We start from the raw sequence: 16,067 nt of genomic DNA, 5'->3' as shown, positions 1-16,067 counted from the left end.
GTTCCTACCGTATAGGTCCCAGAAAGTGTAACTTGTAATACGAAGTGCTCCTAAACAAACACCTCATGGAAGTGAAGTGAAGATCCCCACTCACCGGATGATGTTGACCTTCAATGTCATATGACAAGAGGAGTCAAATAGGCTTAGACGATCTCCATGACCAAGTTATCCACCAACTGGCTTCAATCGCTCTTTCCTTACTGCATTCTGTACCTCCAGGGAAAAAAACATCAGAAAAAAAAAAAAGAAAAACAGCCGACACATAGCGTAAAAAAAGTTTTCACTTTTTATTTAAAGCCTTCCGGTGAGTGGGGATCTTCACTTCACATCCACGAGGTGTTTGAGAGCACTTTGTATTACAAGTCACTCTTTGTGGGACCTGTATGACGGGAACGTGCTTTTTGGAAAATAAGTTCTTCATATTTACCGCCATAGGACTTATAAACACTTGTTTTCACATGTTTAAAGTTTTTTGTGTTCTATGTATCCCCACATTAACTTTTTAGAAGTTTTGTTGTTGCACTGTTTTTTCACGGAAATCTAGATTTTTGTGAATGAGCTTTTAGAACGAATAGTATTGTTCCTTCTTCTGGCTCCTATAGTCGATAATGTAGTGGTATCCGAGCTTCCCCTTTACTGTACTTTGGCACCATTTAGATAGCCTCTTTGATTTAACATGTGTTTTCGTCAAAGCTTTTTGGGCATGCCATCAAAGTGTTTTTTTGTTTGTACTTTTTTTTATCATTTGTTCATGTATAGAACAAGTTTTGTATTCATCTAACTAAACTGCTTTGTGATTCTTTTGTACCTTTTTGAAAACTTTCAATAGGAATTATTGGAACTGAAAGCCTAACTTTGGCCAAAACTTTACATTTTGTTTTGTATTGAGTAAATGAAGGGTTAGAACCTCTGGGTTTTATTGACATCTGTGTCAGTCAGGGCAAAGTGACATCAACAGAGACACAAATAAAAGCAAGACACATTTTCAGAGTGGGAAGGTATCAGAACATTTGATTGTGTTTTTATTTCTGACAGTGCTTTCCTGACCCAGTGACAGAAACATATCCTTATTTCTAGTCCTGGCATTACAGGCAGAAGAAGTGGGGAAAATCTTCCTAATGGGGTCACATTCAGACAGGGGGGGGCTGGCAGCCTTAGGCCTGGGGGGCAAGTCCAGTCAAGTGGCCCATAGAGCGTGGAAAAGTGATCGATCGAGGAAAGCAGTCTAATGTTTTTCATAAACACAAGAGTCCGCACAGAGCCCCCCTTACATCAGAGTCTGCACAGAGCCTCCCCTTACATCAGAGTCCGCACAGAGCCTCCCCTTACATCAGAGTCCGCACAGACCCCATATACATCAGATTTGATGTAAGGGGTGCTCTGGGAAACTTGATTTAAGGGTGCATGCTGTGGACTATTGTGTAAAGAGGGTCTCTGCTCACCAAAACCTGCCCCCTCTCCTTTAACAAAGTCCACAGAGCACCCCTTTTTATACACTGGGGGGCAGGAGAGACTAGAGAAGGTGAGCTTACCAGGATGGAGGCTGAGGCACAGGCAGGCTGTCTGATGCTTTTTTGGGTTCAAACTTCCTGTCCAGTGCCCACACATGCCCGGGGAGTGTGGGCAGGGCAGACTCAGAAGGCGGAGGCGCAGATGAGCTCTATCTCTCCTCATGTCTGTGCAGAGAGAGAAGGGGATGTCAGCGCTGGTGTGTGCTGAGGCTGAGCTATGTGTTAAAACGAGACATAGCTCAGCTCTGCAGCCATCTACCTCGGAGCTGACACAGGCATGGCTGCACAGTGGGAGGTGAGCAGCGGCCATGACCTGTGTTAACAGAGCTCCAGCAGGCATATTCCTGCTCTGCAAAAGCAGCATTTGGTAGTGGCGGCCGGTGACTGTGCATAGTGTCACCAGCCCGCGGGAAGATTTCCACCCTGCCCCCCCTGTCAGCCCTCCCCTGCATTCAGAAATAAAAACATGACTGAACATTTTTTATTCCCCATCTACTGTAAAACTAAAGAACAATTTTCTAGAGTTAAAACGGCTTTGTGTGATGATGTATATAAACAACTATTTTTTTTTTCCTTACAGCCATTTCTTAGTATTGTGTTACTTGTATTAACACTAATAGTGGGAGTCCTGGCACACTATGTAATTCCTCAGCTTCGAAAACATCATCCTTGGCTATGGATTTCTCAGCCAGTTCTACAGAACAGAGAATATAAACAGAGAGAAGTTCTTGGTAGGTACAAAATTAATGTGAATATATTCCTTTACATTTTTAACAGTTAAAGTGATATTAAAGGCATTTTTTTAAATAACAAACATGTTATACTTGCCTGCTCTGTGCATTCGTTTTGTACAGAACAGCCCTCTTGCCGAATGCCCCCAGAGCAAGCAGCCCCCGGAGAGACGAGGCTCTTGTGCACATCGCTGGATTGGGATGGGGCTCAGGTAAATATTAGGGGGGGGGTTGGGGGGACCATTGAGTAGGCTTTTAACCTTCATGCATAGAATGACTCCTTTTTTTTAATGACTCTTTTTTGGAAAGTACACAGTCTGAGGTATTTAGTAAGAGGCATGGAAAGTTTTTTGAAGTTGTAATTTTTTTGTCACAATTTTTTTTTTTCATACCATCAGCAGTGCAGTACAGTGTCATCATATGACTGGTGTGTCAGTGATCAGGGATACTGACTGGTGACAGCATGGTAATTAAAAAAAAATGGATACAATTTTATTTACATTTTCTTTCTTTTTTTTTACATACATTTTTTTCTATTTTATATACAGTACATACTTTAATCAGAGTACTCCGGGGTCATCATAGTTACACTGTACTACTCTGTTGGTGGGGAAAGGATTTTTTTTTCTTATTTACACTTTGATTGCTTTGAACTGTCATGAATAGGTTTCATTCATAACAGCTGTGATTACTAGTGATCTGTGATTGGCTACAGCTAATACCATGGTACAGGGGGCTGTGATTGGCCCAGGCATCATGTGATACCTGTGGACCAAGCATAGCATCACAACACTAAGCACAACTGTTATGAATAAAACCCATTTATTACAGTAGTGTTGACCCTGAAATCATGTGATTGTACAGCGATCGATCAAGTGACATCCCGGCCTTGAAGCTGTTGGTTACCGCGATCCGCTACCAACTGATCCGCAATTCACTGGACACAGCGGTCCCCGAAGTCGTGCCAATGTGCATGTGTCGGGTGATTTATAGGATCGTTGCCTGACCTGCAGCTGCCACCCGCTTGTAGTAGAACTACTGTGGGCAGTCAAAGAGTGGTTAATTTGTTGATAACGTTGCACGGTTTTGTACCAGAATCATAATGACAATTTTTGGGTCATATTAAACAGGACAAATTATAGAACGTATTCTTTTGTCTATGGCAACACTATTTTGTGTTTGAACTAACACCAGTCAAAATAGAAGAAAATACATTTTATAAGTTTCGTTACTTTTTTGTCTCTGGATTGCATGAAAAAATTTATTTTGAAGAAAATATCATCAAAATAAATCCATGGTTGTCCCAAAAATTTTATATATAGCTCTTTGGCCGCTGTCCGTTTCTGACAGTGGTAGAGGGTAGTGTAGTGTGCGATTCAGGACAGTCTACAGTCTATTGCAGCATGCTGCAGTGCAGCTCTGGACTGTGTTGCAATGTAAATGGGACATAGATAAAACAATTGTTTTCTATGTGTCCTTGAGATGACAGCCATTTTGAAACGCAGGGAAACACTGGTCACTGCAATGTGTGAATTCAGCCTTTAAGTAAAGTTATTGCAGAATAAACAGGTCTCTGCAGAAATATAAAAGTCGCTCTGATTCATAGAGAATGCACAGCTGTGAAAGCTGAACTGGTTAAAAGCAATGAATGTGACAAAAAATCATTGCATGTAAATCTTCCTGGTGCATGTGTTTGAATACCAGGCCTTTTCTGACACTTTTATTTTTTTACATGTAAAAAGCTGTATTTTTTTGCAAGAAAGTAATTTAGAACCCCCAAACATTATATATTTTTTTTAAGCAGAGGCCTCTGAGAGGCGTGGGTGTTCCAATTTTTATATATCACACTGTATTTGCGCAGCAGTGTTTCAGACGCAATTTTGTGGGAAAAAATACACACGCTTAAATAGCGCAAGCCCCTGCAAGGGCGACAAACTATGTACATTTTATTATCCATAGGCGACAATTTAAAAGCCTTTACAGGTTACCAGTTTAGATTTACACAGGTGGTCTGGTGCTAGAATTACTACCCTCAATCTGATTCTTCTAGTGATACCTCACATGTGTGGTGCAATCGTTGTTTGTGCGCGTGCAGGGATGACATGTGTGTTCACCTTTGCGTGCTAGCACAGGGGGATGGGGCACGTAAAAAAAAAATCTTACATTTTTACACTGTCGCTTTTCATTTATATATTTTTGTATCACTTTTATTGTTATCACAGGGAATATAAATATCACATGTTCTAGCAATAGGCAGTGACAGATCTCTCACCTGCCCTTAAAAGCTTCAGATCTTACCAAGATCGATATGATCCAGTCCTTTTTCAAACCGCTAAGCGATTGTTTAAAACTGCAAAAAAGTGATTAAATGCTCAGTCGCTTCAGGTTTCTTGGCTCATAGAGATGATCGGAGCGCTTTCAGTCACCGATCAGCTCTATTAGCCAACAGAACTGCTGGCTTTACTCTTGGGTTCCTTGGTGGGACAAATGAGCTTGAGAGAGCAATGGAAGATGGCAGGAGGGACATCCCCTTCCACTCTAATTAGCAGCTAGGGTTGCTTTTACAAGAAAGCCCACTGCCGGCTAAAAAAACAAAACAATACTGGTACGATGCCGGTACATCGATGGTCATCAAGTGGTTAGAGGACAGTGATTAATTCACCTGCAGTAAATGATTGTTGCATGCCACATTCTCAGATTTAAAAATATGGTCCATAATGTAACTCTGTAAAATAGTTTATTAAAATGCATGAAAATATAAGCGACTCACATTTATGTGCATTAAAAATTCAATGCATATACTATAAATGTCAACAGCCTCTTTGAAAGATTGTAACTTCTGCAAGTTCCTGAATATATACTGTACTTATGTCGCTGTTGCTTTATGAAAGCTTGCTATTAATTGTTTTCTCCTGTGTAACAAAATGCCTCTAGTTAGGTAATTGCACAAGTTAGTCAAGTACCTAAAAGCTTATTCTTTAGTTTTAAACATGGAGTTTGGCTTTAGGTATTGGGGCTTGTTTATACAGGCTTTTGCTTGCCTATGCAAATTAATGTGAATGCAAAACCAAATCAGACACAACTCACAAGCATCTCAAATGAAAATTAGTTACTGTATGTTAATGCACACAAACCCTTAAAGTGGATGTAAACCCATTCTCATCCTTTCTAAACTACTTCCATAGTGCTGATCTATAAGGATATACATGCCTCCTGCATGTATCCTTACATGTCAAATGTCTCCCCTCTGTCTGTTATAAGACCCGAAAAACTGCAGATTCTGTGGGTGGGTCTGTTGTCTGGAGCTCGGTGGGTGGAGTCGTGATGTCAGTAGACTCCCCGCCCACCTCTACACTCCCCTTGTCAATATGCATTTTTTCCTGTGTATTCCTTACACTGAATTCTGCTATGATCACTAACATCCAGTCAAAATCCAGAAAAGTATCCACATGACTTCAGAAAAGGAGTGGGGGTGGGAATTAAAAAATAATGCCTGTCTCCAGGCTAGTGCAAGAGATATGTAAATAACCTGATGTTGCAACTGTGATCAGGTGACCTCAGATACACACACTGCAATTCTGCCCAGCGCTCACTAGATACATCTAACCTAAATCAGATCACTTGTCTGTGTATATTCTGCTTTCTGTTCTGTGTTTTCACTGCAATATACAGTGGGGATCGAAAGTTTGGGAACCCCAGGTAAAAATTTGTATTAATGTGTATAACGAAGCCAAGGAAAGATGGAAAAATCTTCAAAAGGCATCAAATTACAGATTAGACATTCTTATAATATGTCAAAAAAAGTTAGATTTTATTTCCATCATTTACACTTTCAAAATTACAGAAAACAAAAAAATGGCGTCTGCAAAAGTTTGGGCACCCGGCAGAATTTATAGCATGCACTGCCCCCTTTGCAAAGCTGAGACCTGCCAGTGTCATGGATTGTTCTCAATCATCGTCTGGGAAGACCAGGTGATGTCAATCTCAAACGTTTTAAATGCCCAGACTCATCTGACCGTGCCCCAACAATGAGCACCATGGGTTCTTCTAAGCAGTTGTCTAGAAAACTGAAACTGAAAATAGTTGACGCTCATAAAGCTGGAGAAGGCTATAAGAAGTTAGCAAAGCGTTTTCAGATGTCAATATCCTCTGTTCGGAATGTAATTAAGAAATTGCAGTCATCAGGAACAGTGGCAGTTAAAGCAAGATCTGGAAGACCAAGAAAAATATCAGACAGAACAGCTCGCAGGATTGTGGGAAAAGCAATTCAAAACCCACCTTTGACTGCACGATGCCTCCAGAAAGATCTGGTAGACACTGGAGTTGTGGTACACTATTCCACTATAAAGAGATACTTGTACAAATATGGTCTTCATGGAAGAGTCATCAGAAGAAAACCTCTTCTACGTCCTCACCACAAAAATCAGCGTTTGAACTTTGCAAATGAACATATAGACAAGCCTGAGGCCTTGTACTCACGACCGGATCTGTGCGCTGGAAACTGTCTGCCCGACAGTTTCCGGCGTACAAGGCTGATTTGTGTTTGGTTCCGCTGGCGTGTACACACCAGCGGACCAAATTACCGTCGTACCGGAACGCGTGCACGTAAACTACGTACGACGTCACTATAAAGGGGAAGACCAAACTTAATGGCGCCGCCCTCTGTTCCTCTTTTGCTAGTTACGGGTTTGCTCGTGTTAGTGAAGGTTTGGTTAGAGCTGATTCGCGCTTCTCGGTCTCCAGGCTTTGACAGCGTGTATTCACGGGTTCAGTGCGTGTGCTTGCGGTAACGTAGTTGTCATTCGGCTATAGGCTAGCAGGTTGTTTCTGCTTTAGCAGTTGCATCCTGTGCGCTCGTATCTGTTTGTCACGCGTTTGTCGCAGGTAGTGCTGGATTTGCGAGTGCTTTCTGTTTGAGTGTGTTCTTGACTGACCAGCCGGCCGGTTTGAAGCCATGATGGAGCAGCAGCGTCAATTTTCGCGAGTTGGTGCTGTTTATGGGATGGCTGCTGGATATGTTCATTTTTCCAGTACTTTGGCCAGAAACAGGGGGCGGAGGCGTTTCTGGACCAAGAATTGGTTGCGCCAGCGTGACCAGTTCTCACATATGCCTCTGCTTAGGGAAATCCAGGAGAATAATCCTAATGACTTTAGGAATTTTCTCCGCATGACGGACCCCGTATTCAACAGTCTGCTGGATCTTCTGTCCCCCTATATCACGAGGCAGGACACTGTGATGCGCCAAGCCATCACGGCCGAGCAGAGGCTTATTGCCACGTTGCGGTACCTGGCGACTGGGAGGAGCCTGCAGGACCTCAAGTTCTCGACAGGCATCTCTCCGCAGGCGCTTGGGGTCATCATACCGGACACGTGTGCTGCCATCATCAAAGTTATGCATGAGGAGTATATTAAGGTAAGTTTCCTGGCTGTAATAATGTTGCTAACTAACTTTATTTTTCATTTCCCAGATATGCTGTGTGTTTAACTAACGTTCCCTTTTCTCCCTATGCATGTTGATATCAGCTTTACATGTTTTTTTCTTGGCCTACCTGCATATTTGTCCCTTACCCAATATTAACCTGTCCAGCATGCTATCCTAGGGACAAACCCACCTTGTCATTTTTTAAAACATGACTTTTTGGTTTTTGTGTCCCCCCCCCCCTTCAAACTTTAATTGTCCCCATCAGAGGGCTGTGGAGTCTCTTAATGAAGTGGCCCTATATATTTCATTTCCCAAATTCTCCATGCACATTTTTCGAATGCAATTTTAATACTTTGAAGTGTCACAAGGATGCTTGTAGGATGTTTTTATTCCAAAGTACTAAATCTCTTTTTTTGTTTGTCCCCACAGCTACCCTCCACACCACAGGAATGGCAGTCTGTGGCTTCCCAATTTGCCCAGCGGTGGGATTTTCCAAACTGCGGTGGAGCAATAGATGGGAAACACGTCCGCATTGTGCCCCCACCCCACTCGGGGTCCTACTATTATAATTACAAGGGTTATCATAGTATTGTGTTGATGGCGGTGGTGTCGGCACAGTATGAGTTTCTCTATGTGGACGTGGGGAAGAATGGCCGGATGTCTGATGGGGGAGTGTTCGCACGGACTGATTTCTATGATCGTCTCCAAGCTGGTGGTCTGGCATTGCCACCAGATGAAGATAATGTGGAAGGACTTCCGTTTGTGTTCCTAGCGGACGAGGCTTTCGGGCTTGGTCCTCACCTCATGCGGCCTTTTCCCCAGAGGACCCTCACCTCAGAGAGGAGTGTGTTTAATTTTCGGTTGGCCAGGGCTCGGAGGGTAGTCGAGAATGCCTTTGGGATACTCACCAACCGGTTCCGCCTGTTCAGGACATCGATACATCTGGCGGAATATAAATTGGACACCGTTGTATTTGCCTGCTGCATTTTGCACAACTTTTTACGCAGGCACTCCCAGACGTACCTACCCGACATCGGTTCTGAGGCAAGACTACCCTCAGATCCCCTTCCCGGGCTGGACACTGGTCACGCTGGCTTGGCCCCCCAATCAGCTCGTGAGGTACGCAACAAATATGTTGAGTACTTCATGGGTCGGGGGGCCATTGCTATGCCAGATCATATTTCTTTCTAATTCGGCCCCCAAAGAAAGGAATATTCTCACAAATAATAAATAATTAGACCATTGGACTTTATACAGTTGTTTGTCATTAATGCTTTTTCTCTTTTTATCTGTCTTCCTGGTTCTCTAACTAACTTCTTCAATTTTACTGCATAATTGATTTCTCCACTTTTAGCAAATAACCACATTTTGCACAGTATTCACTCATCTACAAACAGGGTATTGAGTCTAGAAATAAGAAGCAACTCCATTTGTACATTTTGAGGTCAAGTTTTTTAATTTTTGCTTGTTCATGACCCCAAAAATTATTTTATATTTTTTTCATTACTCCCTGCTTTTGTACTTAGGAGTCTACAAAAAAATTTTTTTCGTTTTTTTTTTTTTTTTCAGGTAATTCAACAAAAAATATTATGAAGATTATACATTTTTTAACAAGTTCACAGTTTTGTTTATCAAATATAGTTCGATTTATTGTTTACATATATATATATATATATCTAGAATATTTTTGGTGGGGTGTTTACCGCCTTAGTATTTTTTATTCTCGGCATATTTTTGATGCACCAAAACCAATATTTCTTACATTTTTTTTTATATTTTTTTTTTTTTTTTTTGGTGTTTATTCTTTATGGTCTAAACTTTATAGTATACAAAAATGTACAACATGGTCAAAAAGTAAAAAAATAACATTAGAAAAATATAAAAACTCACAACAGCAGTCAGTCATGGTGTGCTTTCACACTGGAACACGCCAAAATTTAAAGATACACACATTCAGTGCAAACTCGCCAAATGTCATTGGTTCAACCGACAAATGGCCACATGTGCTATCTGACATCATGGGTGATCAATGTCTGTGTTTTGTGGGAGCAAACCCTTCCTCTCAACTACTTGAGGATGGAGGAGGGGGTTGGACCCACAAAGCACAGACACTAGATATTCTGTGATGGCAGATAGCACATGTTGGCACACTGTGTGTGTATCTTCAAATTTTGGCGTATTCATTATTAAAACAGTAAAAATGTTTGTGGGGGCGGGGGATGGGCGGGGGGTGTTTCAGTCTTTGACACGGCCCATCATGTCAATAATATTTTTAAAATTAGATTCGATGACCATCATTCTTTGCCGCATATTGTCCATTTCCGTGCAGCATTCCAAAAGGACATTTGTTAAATTCTCTTCCATGACAACCATCCTTTCACGCATATTGTGCATTTCAGTGCTGCACTCCATTACCTGCTGAATAATTATAGCAGCACTTGCACGTGAAAATATTGGCACACCATCCTCCTCCCCTAAAAAAAAAAAAAATGGTCATTTCCAAAATTAGTTTTCGATGAGGCCTATCTACATATGTTTTTTTTAATCAAGCTAGGGTGACACTGACCTGATGGGCTTCTCCTTTCCACCTCTTCGACATCTTCTATCACTCCTCCTTCTTCCACCACCTCCCCATCATCTTCTATCACTCCTCCTTCTTCCACCACTTCCCCATCATCTTGGACTCCTCCTTCATCCATCAATCCACCTTCTTTCAATTCGCCAAATTGTTCTTCCGCCACTTGCCCTTCATCTGCTATAAATTCTAAGTCCAAAATTACTTCTTCCTCCTCTCTTCCTTCCTCCTTTCTTCCTTCCTCCTCTCCTTCCACATCCTCTTCTCCTTCCACATCCTCTTCTCCTTCCACATCCTCCTCTCCTTCCACATCCTCCTCTCCTTCCACATCCTCTTCTCCTTCCACATCCTCTTCTCCTTCCACATCCTCCTCCTCCTCCACATGTTTTTTTTTTTATTTTTATTTTTTTTTTATCCGCCTCAGAGAACTATCAGGATACTCAATCAATTTGCGTTCAGTTCGCAGTCTCCTTAGTTCGCATCATGGTTGGAAAAGATTTTTTTTTTTTTTTTATTTGTTGTTTCTTTCTTTTTTTCTTTGTTATTGCAAAAGTGCTTTTTTAAATATGTGTCAATAAATGTACGAAAGGAGAGAAAGGAAAAAATACTTAAATACATAAATAGATACATTAGTTTCCCCAAGCCGAACAAACCCTCGCCCCTCCCTCAAGCCCCCCCCAACCCTTATCCCCACCCTCCCGCCCTCCCCTATCTCCGGAATACTGTCTCCTATTGAATCGCTCTTTGCCCGTTCACCTACCTACACTATATCATCCTATCTATATACCTTGGTCCGAGTTTAAAATTAACCCAATCCTGCCATTTCCGTTTAAATCCGCTTTCTCCCTCCTCTCCCATGTACCTGAGCTGTTCAGTATAATATATATCATTAATTCTACAAAACCAGCTCTTCTCTGTCGGGCTCATAGGGTCCTTCCATTGTTTGGGGATCAGACTCTTTGCTGCATCTAGTACATGGGGAAGCAAAGTTCTCATGTACTGTTTAGTTGACATTTCTGTCCCATGAAACAGGCAGATCCATGGGTCAGGAGGAATTTTAATTCCGGTTATCTCCTCAATTATTAGTAATACATTATTCCAGTATATTTTAATTTTTGGGCAGGTCCACCATATATGTGACATAGTGCCCACCTCAAGACAGCCCCTCCAACAATATTTGGAGGTGTCGTCTTGATAGCGGTGTGCTATGGCCGGGGTTATATACCATCGTGCTAAACACTTAAAGTTCATTTCGATCAAAGCACAATTAAGTGAGGTCGTATGCGTCTTTTTTAATATTTTCCTGGCCTCTGTCTCGGTTATACCCGTTCCCAATTCCTCTTCCCATTTGTTAATATAAGGAGGGAGACCGGAGTCTTTCAATCCCATCAGTATTTTATAAATTGCGGATATCGCGCCCCTTCCCCTTGGTGCCAAACACAGACGCTCCAAAGGGAGCAAGTATCTATCTGACCTCAAGGGGGAGGGGAAGGAATCCACAAAATGCGTCAGCTGCAAGTATCGCCACCTATTCAACTCAAACAGTTCTTTTTTTTTACTTAATTCCTTGTAGGTAAGAATTTTACCGTCTTTTAATATGTCTTTTAATTGTACATCTGGTTTTTTAATCCAGTTACCAAACAGGTCCATTTTCCCTGGTACAAAAAAAATTGTGTCAAATAAAGGGATTAGTGGGGAGTTATAACCCCATCTGTGTTTTTTATGTGCCCTATCCCATATAGACATGGATGCCAATGTGATTTTGTGCAAGTGCGGATTTATTTGTCTAAAATGTGGCGGTATCCAAATCTCTTTTCCTAACAGTGACTTATTTAAACAATTTTCTAATCTCACCCATCTTTTCTCTTTGTTATCTCTAACCCAATCAACCACCCGTGCCATGTGAATTGCCATATAATATGTGTAAATATCAGGTACCCCCAAACCACCATGTTCCTTATCTCTAATTAACACCTCCATACTTATGCATGTTTTTTTGTTCCGCCATATAAACCTATTTAATAACTGTTTTAGTATTTTAAAATAAGCACCCGGTAGTGCGATTGGTAACATTTGAATTATATATAATATTTTAGGGAGAGTAAACATTTTAAAACAATTTATTCTCCCTAGTAGGGATCTTTGTCTCAATGCGATTCTCTTTAAATCTTTTTTAATATCATTTAATAATGGTATGTAATTCTGTACGTAGATTAAGTCAGGGGATGATGTAATATTAACTCCCAAATATTTTATCTCGGTATCTCTCCAAATAAATGGAAACTCTTGCTTATATCTCAGTACGTCCTGTGGATTCACGCTAATATTAAGGATTTCTGATTTTAAAGGATTGATTTTGAAATTAGCTACATCTCCGTATAATTTGAGGGTTTTTAATAGATTCGGGAGTGTTATAGTTGGGTTCGTTATAAATAATAAGATATCGTCGGCGAACGCTGCGAGTTTATGTACCCCATCATTTGTTTGTATCCCCCTGATGTCGGGGTTATTTCTAATCCCGGCCAGCAATGGTTCCAAAGATAAAATAAATAAAAGGGGGGACAGGGGGCATCCCTGTCTAGTCCCATTGAACATTTCAAATGTCCCGGATAATGTCCCGTTCACCTTAACTCTTGCCGTTGGGTGTTTATACAGGGCGCTTATCCACCTCATCATTTTTGGACCGATCCCGATAAACTCCAATGTGTTCAATAGAAATCCCCAGTCTACCCTGTCGAAAGCCTTTTCGGCGTCTATAGACAGGAGTAGACCTGGGGATTTACTATCTTTTATAAAGATGAAGATTTTATGAAGATTTTGGCCTTGTCTGGCCCTCTCTGCCTCCTCCAAATGCTGGCGACTTCTTTCCCCTTAAATAAAAAAAAAAATATGTAGACTCATCAGCACACAGATATTGGAGAGCATAAATCGCATACATTGCTTAGAAGATGCTTTCATTTAGTTACTTTTATCTTTCACCAAACCTACATTTTGGAATTACTTCTATGGCAAGCTCTGATCCTGCCCCTTTTTAGCAAAGTGACACACATGGATGTCCCCCCTAAACAGTATTTCTGGGAGACCCTACCAAAACCCATTTTTGATTTGGGGAGACACAGGTGCTCTGTATTGCAGATGTGAAAACATCTGCTTTATTCCCACTGTTTTTAGAATGAATCCTGTTTGCCTTTCCCATTCTCCTAATTTTATTTTTTTGAACTAGCTTTTACACAATGTTTACAAACAAAGTTTTTGGCCAGTGAGCCATGTCCAGGTGTGTTGTTCCTGGAATAACCGAGCCTTTCTGAGAAACTATGTGATGTTACGTGGTTTACTAAGAACACTATTTGTAAATATGTAGGTATTTATGTCATAAAAAATAAATGACAACATGTCTTTAAAATTACAAGCAGGCCAAGGAGGCAGATGGTGAAATATACATGCCAACACATTATTGCAGACAATCACCCACCCCCCCCCCAACCCCAATATATATTTACTTACTTTTACGCAGAATTTTAAGTATTTTCTTCATCTGATGTGGCTCCCTCAATTTTAAGTCTGACCAGCGTTTCCTCAGCTGTTCCTTGGACCTGGTGATCCCAAACATCCTCTGCATTCTCCTCGCCACCTTGTCCATAATATGTGCCTTTCGGCGGTTAGGGGTCTTGTATGGCCCTAATTCACCATCATAGTCCTTCTTTCGCATGATGTAAACTAACTCCACCATTTCCTGGAACCGCATATTAGTGGCTTTGTATCTTCTTGGCCTTGATCGGGACGTCCCTGCCTCTGTCCCTTCACTTGTGGCATGAGAGCATCGTGCCCGCTCGTGTGACATCGCCATCTTTCCTTTCCCACAGAGATTATGGGCGTGGAAAAGATGAATTCTTACGCCATGGGCGGAGAAGAGGGCGGCGTTTAATACATACGCGGAGTGTAGAGAATGCAAACAACGTGTTTTCGTCGGTTACGCGGAGAATCTTCGAGCGCATCCAGAACATACACAGTTAACGCCATATTTCCTAAACTCATTGATTAAGGGCCTAGCAAAGGTGACGAGGGCGGGGTTTAATAAATATGCGGAGTGTTTAAAAGGTGCACGCCGTGATTACGCATCTTACGCGGTAATTAGGCGAGCGTGAGAAACGAGGAGCGAGAGACAGGAAGGTAAGGAAATTAAAAATGGGATCAGCAGAGGCCTGGAAAATGTAGACACATGGGATGGGGGTTTGGGCTGTTGGTTGCTGTTAAATGCCGGGGGACAGGGGGAAGAGGGATGACAGAGATAGAACAGAGGACATAGTGGACATATGCCTCTAACAGGTGTCATGCGATGTGTTGTCAAAAACCTCTTCCTCTCCAGGCGTTGCTTCCAAAATATTCAGACATAACTTCATTATATGATGGTTTATTCTTCCAACGATTATGACAGCAAACAGACAGCTTATGCTTACATTGTTACAGCTTAGTCAAACATCATGGCAGGTAGGCATCACAAAGTTACAGAAGGAGGAAATAGATGTTAAGATGATTTGATCTCTCTTGCTTGGAAGAGGGTCCCATCCCTCCCCCCATCTCTCCTGTCGGGCCGGGAGACCCAGGAAATCCTAACTTACTACGCTCATCATGTGTTCTTATACAAGTTTAACAGCTAACTAAGCACAATTGGCTCGTTTCCAAAGAAGGTTGCGATGATCGTTCACACCCACTTAGGTATTTTTAAGTATCATCTCCACCCATCTTCTTGACGTATGTTTTTAAGAATAGATATGGCCTAACCTACATTGACCTTCGTTTGTCTTTAACAAACCTTCAAATGCTACCATGTTTAAGCATTGATTCAGAGACCTTTAGAACATAATATCAATACATTTAAAATCTAACAATTCCCCCTTAATGCACTGTAATTAACAAATAAAATAAGTGCATTCATCTTAAACAATAAAGGTTTCTGATTCACTTTTTTCCAATACAAACAATACAATTTAACATTTCAGATATTGTACATAAACTTTTTCCAAAATTCTGAGATATTCTTGTGAAATATTTGATTCCATTAAAAAATTATAATTTATTATATTATTAATTAATTTTAATTTATTCTCCATCTAAATTATGTAATATTCAAATTTTCTTCCTTTACCTTCATAAATTTTACTTCTTATAACTTCATCCATATCATATAATTATTTAATATTTTATCATAAAGAAGAAATAAATATATTTTTGATGTATCAAATTATATTTCTCTATAATATTAATTAATAATTAATAAATACAATTTTTTTCATTTCTTTTGAAATTTCAATAACCACATTTCTTCAGTATAAGTTTTTTATACATTATCCTAGACACTGAACAATTATAAACATAATACGTAATCTATTTGTTTGTGGATATATAAAAACATAACTTTCCCATTATTTGATTGTCATATTTTTATATATTCTATCTTTCTTTCTATTTATATTTTTATCTTTATCTATTTATTTTTATTTATTTATCCATCTAATTTATTTACCTATCCATATAATTTATTTATCTATCCATGACCAGCAAGCAACTCTTTCTTTTATTTATTTTTCAATGTTCCATATTATTTAATTCAACAATAATTCTGTTTAGATACTTTAAAATCTTTTTCTTCCACACAAGCTTGTATGTTTTTAACTATATTAATACTTCAAATGTATACTTTGTTATACATACTTGTAATAACAAACTATCCATCCAACTTTCCCAAGTTATGTGTTCTATAAAAATGAATAAAAATTAATTATTCTATGTGAAATAATAATTTTATGTGTATCAATATGTATTCTTAT

General features: G+C 40.2%; 1 protein-coding gene across 1 annotated transcript in view; it reads left to right on the top strand.

Annotated features, from left to right (window-relative positions):
• Nucleotides 1-16,067, top strand: part of PCNX2 (pecanex 2) — a 229,399-nt gene that overhangs the window by 117,465 nt on the left and 95,867 nt on the right. Inside the window, exon 18 of the mRNA XM_040351012.1 lies at nucleotides 2,092-2,242. Coding sequence (XP_040206946.1) covers nucleotides 2,092-2,242 — 151 coding nt within the window. The remainder of the gene's footprint in view (nucleotides 1-2,091; nucleotides 2,243-16,067) is intronic.

This window comes from Rana temporaria, chromosome 4 (assembly GCF_905171775.1).
Source record: "Rana temporaria chromosome 4, aRanTem1.1, whole genome shotgun sequence".
Classification (NCBI taxonomy): domain Eukaryota; kingdom Metazoa; phylum Chordata; class Amphibia; order Anura; family Ranidae; genus Rana; species Rana temporaria.
This window is presented reverse-complemented; position numbering and strand designations above follow the sequence as displayed.